Source organism: Camelus ferus, chromosome 2 (assembly GCF_009834535.1).
Source record: "Camelus ferus isolate YT-003-E chromosome 2, BCGSAC_Cfer_1.0, whole genome shotgun sequence".
Lineage (NCBI taxonomy): Eukaryota > Metazoa > Chordata > Mammalia > Artiodactyla > Camelidae > Camelus > Camelus ferus.
The window spans coordinates 77,605,952-77,620,341 of NC_045697.1; the positions used below are offsets into that span (position 1 = coordinate 77,605,952).

The 14,390-nt window shown below is 36.7% G+C and overlaps 1 protein-coding gene across 4 annotated transcripts in view; it reads right to left on the reverse strand.

Moving 5' to 3' along the window:
* Positions 1–14,390, reverse strand: part of ELOVL6 (ELOVL fatty acid elongase 6) — a 123,494-nt gene that overhangs the window by 36,665 nt on the left and 72,439 nt on the right. For all 4 annotated transcript variants that reach the window (XM_014554067.2, XM_032461850.1, XM_032461842.1 and 1 more), the window contains exon 3: positions 10,175–10,306. In XM_014554067.2, the coding sequence (XP_014409553.1) occupies positions 10,175–10,306 (132 nt within the window). The remainder of the gene's footprint in view (positions 1–10,174; positions 10,307–14,390) is intronic.

The following is a 14,390-nucleotide window of genomic DNA, read 5'->3' on the forward strand; positions in this document are numbered from 1 at the left end:
ATTACAGAACTCCTATTTTTGTTCAAACTCAAATATACTAATTGGATTACAGAGAATAAGACTACAATGAAAGAGTCTCAAGCTTAACATTAAATTATTTAAAGGGGACTCACCAAAATATTAATAGTAAATATTTGTGGGTAGTGAGGTGAAAGGTTTCATGTTTGTGCTTTTCTGTCATTTTCAGCTTTATGAACAGAGAATTCTCTCTTATGACTAGAAAAAAAAATTATCTAATAGAACGAGGACTACTGGATAGCATTTCCAGCTGTAAAGAAGCAGAAATTGTCAAGTGGACTGTAGTCAGGGGAGAAGCCGAGGCCACTGCCCACCCTGGCTTACACAGCCTGCAGCCTCCATTGTGCACTGCGCTGGGGGTGGTCTGGGCCCTCTAAAAACTTATTACATTTATAACAAACTGGATACTTTTGTCTTATTTGGACTAGATCATTACACTGTGAGTGGATTTTTTCCCCCTTAACTTGGAAGGTAATAGATAAAGCAGGCAAATCTGGAGCAGCAGAGTGACCTGCAGGTCAGTCTTGAAGTCACGTAAGGAGGGGCCGCCTGCCCATGCTGGCTAGAGCCCAGACCGCCACGTGCAAAGCAGGGTGATGTTTGTTTTCCTGGCTTCTCCTCAGTAAGCCCCTTTTAAAGTAGCTCCGAATTCTCCATCATAATGGACGTTTAAAAAATTTTTTAAAGTAAAATATCATGCATGTACTTAATCTAATTATTTTTGGAAATACTTGAAAATCCAGGTAATTCTTGGATTCAAGGGCAAAGTAGAAAAAAAAAATGTCCTATTTCCCCCTTTGGAAAGACAGACTTTCCAAAAAAGGAAAGGAGACCTAATAACTGTTTACAAGCCTCCTCTGTTCATTTCTTTTTAATTTTTAAAAGATATTTACTAAGCACCTATTTAGACACTAAAGACACAGTAAAAAAAATCAGACAAAAATCCCTGCCCTCCTGGAACTCAGAGTTGAGCAGGAGAGAGAGAATGGACAAGATTCATAATACATACAGTGGGCTCGAAGGTGATCTGTGTCAGAGAAAACTGAATCAGGTAAGGACAGTAAGGGGTGTGGGTGGGGATTACTGCGATTTTAGACTGGGAGGCAGGAAGGTGAAATGTGAGCAAAGGTCTGAAGGAGATGAGGAATAAGGTGGATTAGAACAGTGGGCAAGGACTGCTCTGTACAGAAGTTGGGCAAGTTTGAGTCCCGAAGGAGCAGCCTTGTATGTTTGAGGAATGGCAAGTCAGCCACTATGGCCTGAGAGAGGGGAGAGGGCGGAGGTGGGAGAGGGGAGAGGAGGGAGGAAAAGTGGAAGGCTCCTCCGACTCCATGACATCAACCCCAGATTTTCTGAAGCACGCCCGTACTTTCACAGGGGAAGCCTGATGATACCAAGTGAAGAATGTACCGGGGTATGTCTGTAGCACATGGTACAGGAAATATAAAGGGCAAACAAGTGAAATGAATAAAGTCAATTACATGTGATTGGAGAAGTGGCCAAGTGTGAGAATTTTATTCATAAACTCAGAAACGGTGTCTGTGCTAAGGTGTTCAAGGAACAGCCGGACACAATTCTGGCCCCAAGGGACTCATGTGGTCTCCCGGGAGGTACATGGGTAAGGCTGTATTCAGTAGTGATAAGCAGCATGTTCGGTAGAAGCCGAGATAAGAGCTGAAATGATCAGAGAAGCCTTTACAAAGAAGACATTCTAAGTTAAAATGTAAAATTTCAAGAAAAAAAGTGGAGAAAGAGGAGGGATAGTATATGCAAAGACACGAAATTAGCATGGGCAAAGTGCATTTGTTTTGTGGGCAATGAGCAGACATATGTTGGCCTGAATGGGAAGTTTGTATAGGGCAGTGGTGAAAGGTCCATCAGGGAGACTGTAATTCTTTATGGACAGGCTGAAGTTTTAACCTAAAGGCAAAGGGGTCTCAATTTAGGTTTAAACAGAGACTGATGTGATACATAAGGTAGCTTGGATGGAGAAGACACATGGGAGACAGCAGTTGGGGGCTGCAATACTCAAGACGTGAAGTGATGAAGGCCATGTCTGGAGTGTCTGGCATGGAAATAGAGAGGAGCAGACAGCTTCTCAAAATATTTAAGAAGAATTATGCAACTCTGTGACCAGGTATTTTTATATTTGGAATGCCTTAAAGGGGTTCACTAGGAAAACAGTGATAAATGTTAAAGAATTGTTGAAAAGGGACCTGGTTTAAATATTTTAAATTTGAGTGATATGTCAAATGTTTGGAAATCTTAGGAAAACGAGTTTCAGAGAAGAGATCAATACTAAAAATAAAGATTTGTTAGGGATAATTTGGCAAATGATGGTTGGAATTTTCCCTTTTGCTGTTTTATTGAGCCAACACAATTCCTCAGTGGGTTATAGACAGATGAACTATACCATTTACCATTCAAAATGAGCCATTTTCGAGAGTGAAGCGGGGAGCTATTAATAATTACACTGAGGCAATTGGTGTAAAACTGAGGCTACCCAGAGCAAACCAGGATGTATTAAGTTCTATCTTGCTTTAAATGGTGAAGTTGCCATTTCTTATTTTTATTATTGCTCTTGATTTTTTCAGAAAGAGTCAAGTGTTTCAATTAGTATCACAACAAACAGCAGGAAAAGGTCCCCAAATTATCCTTTCAGCTATGCATACACATACACACTGAATGCAGAGTCATTGTCAGAAAAGAGAAAACAAAATAGCATTTTAAATTCAAACTATAAATCTGCTATTACTGGGGAGTGTGTGAGGAGCAACAGGGCAAAAGTTTGTGTTTTGATAAAAACTTGCTTTATTTAGTGTATACTAGTCATTTTATAATGACTACAATTGCTAGCTTTTCTTTTGAAAAACTAAAAAAAGTTATTTGCTATCAACTTAAAAAATTTGCTACCCATACTTATATCAAACACAGTTATCTTTTTTGTTTGACTTTTTTGTAGTGACATGAAATCATACAAAAGGAGTGGAAGCCTCCTTTGGACCAACCTCTCTCATACCACCCTCCCTGCCTCCCCAGAAACAGAGAAAATCACTAGCCTGAACTTTTAAAACATTGCTTCTATGCTTTTACTACACACATCTAAGAAATAAAATGCAATGTTAATTTATGGGTCATTAAACTTTTCATTTGTGGTATCACATTTCCACAATTATTCATCAGCTTGTTTTTTCTATTACTCAGCAACCACTTTCTAGAGGTACTTGTTGCTTTGTTACTGTTGCCCTTTTGGTGCTACATCTTAAAATGTGAAATACATAAACTTATTGATAAAAGAGGAGCTTTTCTCCTATGATGTTTATGGTTTATACATCCATCTCCTTTATATCATTAACATCATTGGAATTACTGTGTGTCCTGCTGTTCTCTGTGGATTAACAGGGACCACTTCTGGCAACCATATAACAAAGTTCTAGATACAAGGTGCGTGGGTATAAATTAAGTTCTGAAAGTTGTCATTTTCAATGTTTGATCATCTTACAGATCAATGATGTACTTAACTCTTTCAATATGGGGTTTTAAAATGTCATATTTTGTCTCATCTGAACAGTTTTAGCTGTTTTTATTATATGTGTTTCTTTAAAAATAAGGCACTTGCCAGTAATCCTTCCAATATTAAATACTGATGCATATGTGTATAAAACCACAAGTAGATACATTAAATATCATTCATCTGTTGCTCTGCACTGTTAAACCTACTTTTTTGAATGTGTTCTGTGCTATACATATACCCTTTGTTCATAAAAATCTTACAAAAAAAAAGAAAAATTTTCAGTTAATCTTGAATCTATTTTACACTTAAGAGAACCACAAAACATTGACCAAGGAAATTAAAAGATGACTTAAAGAAATGGAAAGATGTCCTGTGTTCTTGGATTAGAAGAATTAATGTTATTAAAATGGCCATACTACCCAAAGCAATCTAGAGATTTAATGTGATCCCTATCAAATTACCCAGGACAGTTTTCACAGAACTAGAACAAATAATCCTAAAATTTATATGGAATCACAAAAGACCCAGAATTGCCAAAGCTTTACTGAAGAAAAAGAATGAAGCTGGAGGAATAACCCTCCCAGACTTCAGAGAGTACAGAGCTACAGTAATCAAAACAGCATGGTATCGGTACAAATGCAGACATATGGATCAATGAAACAGAATAGAGGCCCAGAAATAAACCCACCAACCTACAGTCAATAAATCTTTGACAAAGAAGGCAAGAAGATAAAATGGAGTAAAGACAATCTCTTCAGCAAATGGTGTTGGGAAAACTGGTCAGCTGCATGTAAATCAATGAAGTTAGAATACTCCCTCACACCATACAGAAAAATAAACTCAAAATGGCTTAAAGACTTAAACATAAGACAAGACACTATAAACCTCTTAGAAGAAAACACAGGCAAAGCATTATCTAAGATAAATCTCAGCAATATTCTCCTAGGGCAGTCTACCCAGGCAATAGAAATAAAAGCAAAAATGAACAAATGGGGCCTAATTAGACTTACAAGCTTTTGCACAGCAAAGGAAACCATAAGCAAAACAAAGACAACCTATGGAATTTGGAGAAAATATTTGCAAAAGATGAAACTGACAAGGGCTTAATTTCCAGAATTTATAAACAACCCATACAACTTAATAAGAAAAAAACAAACAACCCAATCCAAAAATGGGCAGAAGTCCTAAACAAGCAATTCTCCAATAAAGACATACAAATGGCCAATAGGCACATGAAAAAATGCTCAAATCACTAATTATCAGAGAAAAGCAAATCAAAACTACAGTGAGGTATCACCTCACACCAGTCAGAATGGCCATCATTAAAAAGTCCACAAATGATAAATGCTGGAGATGGTGTGGAGAAAAGGGAACCCTCCTACATTGTTTGTTGGAATGTAGTTTGGTGCAGTTGTGATGAAAAACAGTATGGAGATTCCTCAATAGACTAAAAATAGACTTTTCATATGATCCAGCAATCCCACTCCAGGGCATATATCCAGAGGGAACTCTAATTCTCAAAGATACCTGCACCCCAGTGTTCATAGCAGCACTATTTACAATAGCCAAGACATGGAAACAACCTAAATGTCCACTGACAGATGACTGGATAAAGAAATTGTGGTATATTTACACAATAGAATATCACTCAGCCATAAAAAATGTCATTTGCAGCAACATGGATGGACCTGGAGATTATCATTCTAAGTGAACTAACCCAGAAAGAGAAAGAAAAATATCATATGATATCACTTATATGTGGAATCTAAAAAAAAAAAAGATAAACGAACTTATTTACAAAACAGAAACAGACTCACAGACATAGAAAACAAACTTATGGTTACCAGGGGGAAAGGGAATGGAAAGGGATAAATTGGGAGTTTGAGATTTACAGATACTAATATATATAAAGTAGATGTAAAGAACAAGTTCATATTTTATAGCACAAGGAACTATATTCAATATCTTGTAGTAACTTATGGTGAAAAGTAATATGAAAATGAATATATGTATGTTCATGTATGACTGAAGCATTACGCTGTACACCAAAAATTGACACAACATTGTAAACTGACTATACTTCAATAAAAATATATATAAAAAAGAAAAAAAAATTTATAATTAAACCAAGATGAAATTCAATGACAAAATAAAAATATGGCCAGGAAATAAAAATGAGTTTCAACAGGGAAAAGTGCTGGTTAGTAACAAGGTGAAAAGTCAAACTGCAAAGTAAGGCTGTCTGGCTTTGTACAAATAAAGCATAAAACAATTGAGGCCAGAGTGAGTCACCAGGAAATATGAGTAAGCAAATTTGAAGCAGGTGTGATCCTGGCATCTATAAATATGCAGCACAAAGTAATTATCTTATTCTAATGTGCATTGACTAGATACCCTACTTTGACCTGTTCTGGGTCAGAAGGCTCCTTATGCTGCCAATGAGAAGAAAACTCTGCCAGACAGATAACTGGTAAAGGCTGCTTGAATCAGAAGCACACGCATTTGTACCCAATCTAGAGGGATTTGCAGTTATTAAATAAATACATAGAAAGTCCTTTATAAATCACCTGTACCAACCCAGGTGAGATAGCATAGCAACATGATTTAATGACTCAGCACTTTCTGAGAAGAATGGATGGTAGACACCTTGAAGGGCTTGATGTTGTTTGCCAGGAAGAACAAACTCGTCTAAAAGATTTACTAAGTCAAATTACCAGAATTTTTCTCCATGTTTATCCTAAGGAAATATTTAAACATCTAGGGCAAAACACCACCTGGAATTACCTCATCAAATAAAGAAATGCTTTTCCTTGGGTTGGGTGGGATGTAGGTTAGAAGTAAGCTGTTGTGTCCCAGTCATATCTGTACAGACCAACTGACTCTAGAAGTTGATGGCTTGAATCTAAAAGGGGAGGGCAGGGTTGCAGATAATGGGGACAAACTGTCAAGCAAACCCCAGAGAAGTCATTCTCAAATGAAATAAATTCATGGAGTATCTGAGGAACAACTGACTAGATTATATTCTATCTATTCCATCAAAACTTATGGCAGCTTTCAATAAACTACACTTTATTTGGCCTGTATGAAGACTGCTATCATATTCAGTCAACATCCAAATGTAAAGAGAAAGAAGGAAAACATTCTACAGGTAATTCTTGCCAGACTATACAACTACCCTCCCACCTCTTGCTGAAGTAGACCAGTAAGAAGAGAGGGTTTTTCGTTTTGCTTAAAGAGCCTACCTATCCAATTTAATTTCCACCCCAATTTTCTTAGTTCACGGGTAAACACAGTTTGGGGCATCCGGAAATAAGTCACAGATGGGTGGGTCTCTGGCTACTGTAAAAGGCTAACAAGCAAGCTTGAAAAGTTGGGGAAGGACATTATTTCCAAGCAGTAAAATATACAAAAAAAATCTTTTCAGCGATTTTTCAAAAGAAAAATCTTACTATTCCTCACCCCTCCTCTCCTTCATTTCAAATTCCTCTAAAGTTTGGTTTGGTTCTCCTTCTCTTTCCTTCTTTTTCCAAATATGATATCATATCCCATTAGTGATAAGGAACAAAGAGTGGAGCAGATAATTGTTCCTTAGGGTCCTACTGAATCGCAGATCAACTAATGTAAGAATGTCTCTTGAGCAAAGACTTCCCATACTTCTATATTAGATGCCATTTACTGGTGGATTTGAAAATTTGTGAATTACAGTGAGGTGAGAGCCAGTCAAAATATTCTATAAAAACATATCCTTGTAATAATGAAATTATATGACCAAAATAGGGGAATTTTTATTAATGCCCAGTAAAACATCTGTGAGAAGAGCTAATTTTTAAAAAAATTGATGTTATTTATTTTCATTGAGATACACTTGATTTGCAATGTGGTACTAGTTTCTGGTATATAGCATAGTGATACAGTTATACATATATATTCTTTTTCATATCCCTTTCCATTATATGTTATTACAAGAATTCTTTAAGTACAGAGAAATCTCAGTAAGCTCTTCCTAACGTGGAGCCATGTTCAGTTAATACAACCACAAAATTCCATTATAATGTTTTTCAAGTAATTGATTTGAACTTTATGCTCCACAGTAGCACCATGTTGTTAATCTACTTTATATATAGTAGTTTGTATCTGCTAATCCCAAACTCCTAATTTATCTCTCCCCACCCCCTCCTTTCCCCTTTGGTAACCATAAATTTGTTTTCTAACCTGTGAATCTGTTTGTTTTGTAAATAAGTTCACTTGTACTATTTTTCAGATTCCACATATAAGTGATATATGATTTGTGTTTGTGTGTCTTACTTCACTTAGTATGGTAATCTCTAGGTCCATCCACGTTGTTGCCAATGGCATTATTTCATTCTTTTTCGTGGCTAAGTAATATTCTACTGTTTGTGTGTATGAGCACTACTCAGTGTATGTGAAAAGGATTCAGGAGCCAACTTGAAGAAACTCCCACTGCCCAAACATGGGATAATTCAGTATCAAAAAGAATAATAGCAATAGACTATAACACAGTAATTCCAAATTCACCTCAAAATCACTGACACATAAAAAAGTATACATCTATGAGTTCATAATGATTTTTTTAAAAACATTATCATCGCAGGCTAAGTAATCGTTTTTTTCTGAAACTGCTAAATACTACCAAAGAACCAAGCATTTATCCTGGCTTTGCTACAATAAGTTCTTATTAAAAAGTCCTATCAAATGTTAAACTTAAATATAATAAAATTTCTAGATCTAACTACCAACTAACAAGGAATACAGAAGACAGAAGAATACAATCAGCAAAATCCACTCTGAGAGAAACTCTAAAAGGAAAATGATCTGGTTTCTTCAAAGGATGGGTTGGGAGTGGGAGGAGGGACACAGAGAGGAAGGAAGAAACTTCCAAGTTAAAAGAACTCAACCAATGAAAATGTGTAGGATCTATTTTGATCAAGATTCTTAAAAATAAATTATTAAAAAAACTATCATTTATGAGACAACTGAGGAAACTAGAACTTTTCATCATAAAGAATTAGTACTAATTTAGGTGAGATAATGACAACTTTTTAATAAGACTGTTTAACTTTTAGAAATGGTATCATTTAAGCAAAAGAAATGGTATCATTTCATTCAAAAGTATTTGAGTTTGTATTAATTCCAAGTAATCTGGGGGCAAGGGAGAAGTTGGTAGGGATGTAGATGAAACAAGATTAATAGTGTTAATGATTAAGTAGGGTAACAGGTACACGGGGGTCCTTGTACTCTCTTCTCTGTTTATAAGTGCTAAGGTTTAAAAAAAGAGGAAAAAGGCTCAGAAAATGTTGAAAATTCTGTAAAATGCTGAAAGGCATCATTAGAAGAAGGTAATTTCCCCCTCAAATATCAAAATACTTCAGGTGATGCATACTCTGTGAACCTTCAATGTAAGTAAAAATGAAAATGCTGCTTTGTGGTAGAGAATTATGACCTGATACTTAGTGACATGGAAGGAGTCTTTACAGTGACAGATCCAAATCATGAGAACCTCAAATGTAGTGCCTTACAAAATGCACCAAAATAAAGAGCATATTCAGTCGCAGCAAGCAGATGAGTGCATCAGACGCAGGAGCCAGTGTAATGGGAATGTGCAGATCATCAGAGTTTGTGAAAACCCTCATCTTTAACCCACCTTAAGTGACTAATGAGGCTTTTTATAGGACCATCTATTTCTCCTTAGTGGCAGAATTACTATGCAACATGAAAAAATAAAAAGAAATACTCCTAAACATTGAAACAAAGGGTTTTTTATTCCGTAGGATATCTACATCTGCTCCCCTACCCTCATGCCAAGCCTAGTTACCAACTTCTGGTTTTGACAAGCAAAACACAAATAGAACAGGTGCCTTTGTCAGCACTGTAGGTAAATTCTGGTACCTGTGTGGACACCAGCTGTGTGCTCATTAGTCTTCTGATTGCCAAATCCCCTAATATTACAAAACTAGAAATGCTCCTTCCAGCTTCCAGGAGTGTGCCTGGATGTTGGCTGGCAGATGTCCCCGGAGAGATCAGGCCTGGTCCTGACAGCTGCCATAATGAGTTTTACCAGGGGCAAAGTAAAAACTGGCTGCACGAGCACAGGTCTGAGAGTGAAGTCGGGCAATGCAGGAGGAGGATGCTTCAGGGGATGCAGAACAAAAGCGTTCTCTGGACTAGTGATACTGACACAGACAGGTATTCAGTGTCTGGTCATATGCCCACATGCCATTTTTGATTAGGTCCTAGTCAGTAAAAGCACACCCATCACATTTGAACCCTACTCTTCCATAGACTTCTACAGTTTACTGCTATGGCTTTCCATTAAGCCCTCCATCTATATTTATACAACAGAAATAATGGAATTGATGCACTGCTTCTAGTCCTAAGGCATAAACTGAATTACTGCATCAACAGTTCAGAGAAGAAAGGAGATGGCCTGTGAGCTCTCAAAATAAAGAGTCTGAGTGTAGTGCAGTAAGTTTGGATGCAATGAAGGTCTTCTCTGTGGGCATGACTTTATGTCCTTAATAATCAAAAATATGAGATGTAAGATAAAAAGTTCAGTGGTTGCTTCTTTCAGCTGAGTCTGATGAAATGGATGGATTTTATTTGGAAATGGAAAAACAAACCTACCTGAAGACTGCAAGGGTCAGAGACCACAGCACTAATGGCTTCCTCAGTTCAAACTTTGCCCGTTTGTTCATTAGGTGCCGACCACCAAAGATAAAGGCAGCATACAGAGCGGAAAACAGGAAAGATTTCTTCCTGTGAACAAACAGAAGACCAAAATCTTATGAGATCAAACTCTTTAAGGAATTTATTTTTATTCAGTAGAAACTTATATTTACTCATTATTCATCAACTTGTGTACCATTCTCCTCTTTGTAAGCACTGAAGACATTCTTGGGAATGTGCCTCAATCACTGAAGAGAGAATGCTCAGGCCATTTGACAATATGGCACCTGTCAAACCCTCCCTTGACAAATTAGGTCACCTAGATTTACCAACACACATCAGGATAGGCGCGTTTTACTTTTTGAACTCTGTAACTCTAAACATTTCAACAACATAGCACTGAGGTCCCAAAAGAAAACGTTTCACTTACTGGAATTCATTTCAGTTTTCTGAGTTTGTTGGACAACTTAGATGAATGTTTAAAAAGAATTATTTTTATTGGACACAAAATAGTTGGTGACAGAGTTGTGTCTTGGAGGCTTTCTTTATCCTAACAGGCTAATGATACTAAAAAATGATTTTAGAGGACTATTTGATGATTTAAAACACTAAAACCAAGCTACTTGATTTATGACTGCCCCAAGATGGATTCCTGACATCTTCTCCAAAGAAGGCAGGTATTAAATGTTAGTATTATCATTAATAACAGGCATAATTGTCAGATATCATACAATGTAACAGGAAGAACACAGAACCGCCTACAGTACATGCCAAAACCCTTGAGCTTGAATCTATTGAATATGTGATTTTACTACCTGCTTATAGGAAATACAGGGGATAAAGCCAAACTGTGGGACATTCTGTAGGGCGGCTGAATTTATTTCTTCAAAACATCAGTGGTAAGAAATAAAAATCTGTTCTAGATTAAAAGTGAGTTGAGAGATGTATCAAATATACTGTGTAGAAATTTTTTGGATCCTTATTTGAACAAATGAATTGTAAAAAAACCCAAAAAACAAACCAAACACCTTTAATGAAATCAGAAAGTTGAAACCTGATGAGCATTATTGTAAAAGGCTTCCAGTTTTTTTCCCTGACTGCTGACATGTATTGCTGACTCACGACGGATCTTATTCACACAAGCAACACTCCTTCGCTGAGTGCGAGTGACCTATTTGATAAACACTGCCAAATAAAACAGCGATTCTGAAATCAACTGGTAAGTCAGGGCCAAATAAACCACTTCTAATGAGTTTTGCAGGCTCTTTTCTTGGAAACACAAGACCTGGCTGGGACACAGTAGTAAGTGCTTAATAAATATTTGTCGAATGATCATGATCTGATATCAGATTTTCCAATGCATGTGGGGGCTCAGCAAACACTCTGAATGAACAGTTGAACCTTCCCAGTACTGTCTTAATAACTAAAGAAAAAACTTTTCAGACAAAACATACAATTCATTTTCTTCCTCCAGAAAGACTATTCCTATATTTCAAGAAGTGGCAAAGTGAGACAATTTATTATACCTATAGAACATTTCAAGAAGAAAGTACTTTTAGCCATAAATATATTTATTGCTTTACTTCTTTGAATTCTGCACGTGTATGGCACAAAATTAAGAGTCAGAATCACTATCTGTATTTACATGCATATAGCAAGGACTCACTGAAGAAAAACAAGTCTATGAAGTTAATGTGGACAACAGTAATATGAAATAGTATACGTCCTTTTCTGAATTACAAAGGTAACAATAAGTGACAATAATCATAGTGTTATGATTTAAGGAATGATTTCTATGCACAGACATAGTGCTAAAAAGCTTTATCATTTAATCCTCCTAATCAGCCTTAACGTAAATAAAACATTATCTTCATGTTCTGAGTAAGGAATCTGGCTTAGAGGTTAAGTAGCCTCAGCTCTCCCTGCTCTCCTGTGGTAAACTTTTGGAGGAAAGAAGGGTGTAGCTGGTATGTTCTCTTCTAAGCATGTAAGCATGCCTTAAGCCCTCCTACTGAATTGCAAGGCCATTGTGCAGCACATTATTTAACTCTGAGAAGATAAAAAGGAATCACTACAGCAGTCTGTCATACTTTCTGGGCATGGTACACTTAGATCCAAACCTTCTTCATCTCCTGGAGAACAAGTTCATTGTATGTACTACTGAAAACTTTCCCTTACAATTATGTATCATTCTCTTACTCATTCAATCCAGTTCTGACTTTAGTGATAGATTACGTTGCTTGTAATTATGAATGTCTATATGATCCTCTCATTCTAGCCTAAGGGAAAAATAATGTCTCCTGAAGAACCAAAAAAAAAAAAAAAAGAATAAAAATCTTCCCTCTATTTCTTTAGTTCTGGAATGAGAATTCATCCTCATGGACTGCTAGCTTCCTGGCAAGGACGATTCTCTTTTTCACATGTTTTCTAAAGATCTCATCTTCAGTTCCACAGCTAGGGCAACAAAGTCAATCAATATAAACACGCAGAATTTGAGAGTCCCGAGGGACCAATCTCCTTGTTCTACAGAGAGGAAAAGGAGTGGGGGTGTGTGTGGGTTTGTGTGAGTGTGCTGATGACAGTGGTTGCTCACGGTCACACAGATGCATACTGCATGTTGGTCAAAACCAGCAAAAATTGCAATGGCTCGAGCAGGTGGGTAAACATAAATCAATTGTCTAGGTTACATCTGACAGGCAGTCAATAAAGGGAACTGATATTTAAGTATAAATGCTATAAAATAAGTTGATTATAGACTATATAAATCTTTCACTGCAGTGAAATTTAAACAATGCTTTGGGTTAATTTAAAACCACACTTAGGCTTCTCCTAAAAGAGGGAGTCATCTAACAAGGCATTAACTCTTAACTCTTCAATTGAGCAACCAAAATTTTTCTATTATAGTTGAATGTTACAATTTTTCCATGTTGCTCAGAAGATAAATTTTTCTTTAGCAAAGTGGGCAATTTAAGTGGATTAAAACTGTCTTTCCATTCTGCTATCTCTTTGGTAAAGGTTCAGTTACAGTCAAGATGAATAATGACTTGCTGCTGGTCCACTTACTGTTTAATGTGGACAGATGACTTCCCTAAAGCTTCAACAGGAATCCAATAATACTTCACATTCTGGCAGGCCTCCATAGCTGGGTATAATGGTAACCCATTGTTTATCACCAGATAATTTTTAGATTGTATCGACTCTTCCTATTTAATTAGCCTTAAGTGCACACCTTATAGCATAACCTTTAACTGTAGGTGCTTAATAAATACTTTTCAGGATGGTGATTCCATAGCTATGTATATAAATTACCCAACCAATGATCATTCCCAACCAAATGAGATACTGATGTGCTTTGAGCTTGTCATGCTTGCATTTACCCTTTCCCCCACCTTTCATTTGTCAATGTAAAAAATGAAAATTAGTCCATAATTAATAAAAATAATGGTCTTATTCTTTATCCTTGGAAAACTGGATTTCTTTATCATGCTGCCTTATTCCACAATGTTCCTAGATTTTTTTTTCCATTCTGACCCAAACAGCTGCTTATGATTTGTATTTATTGTTCCAATAACACTTTTCAAAGAGTGTGTATATATTCAAATGGGTTTTTTTTTCCCCCTGGGATTCTACTGAAACCAATATTTAGTAGCTGGAAACTTTTTAACACATCGAATCTCTGCCAAATGACTTGTAATCCTTTGGGAGTCAAATTTATTTGTGAATGGCAGGCAAAACTTTCATGTGGGTAGCGTTTCAACATAGGATAATTGCTAATGAACACCCCGGGGAGATGGCCTGAGCTCTTTTATGTCAGTAACCTTGTTTTCATGGTGACTGTACATGTGTGAGGCATGAGGAGTTGTGAAAGGGAAATAAGCTGTGAGGGAGAAAAGGAAAGAAAAGAAAAGGAGACCTAAAAGCATCTCTCGCTTTGGCTGGTCTGCCTGGTGCATGGAAAGTTTTCACATTCTAAGTCGTAGAGTGAGAAACTGAGAAAGAATCCTAATCAGTGAGGCTGCAATTCTTAAGATTTCTCCTTTAGTTCAGTTGCTGATTCAAGTCAGCAAATAAGTCAACGGTCTGAAAGTAATTTTAGGCCACATATGAATTGGAGACTGTGAGAAATTAATACACACAAACCTCAATTAAGTGAATCTGGAGACTAGAGGCGGTG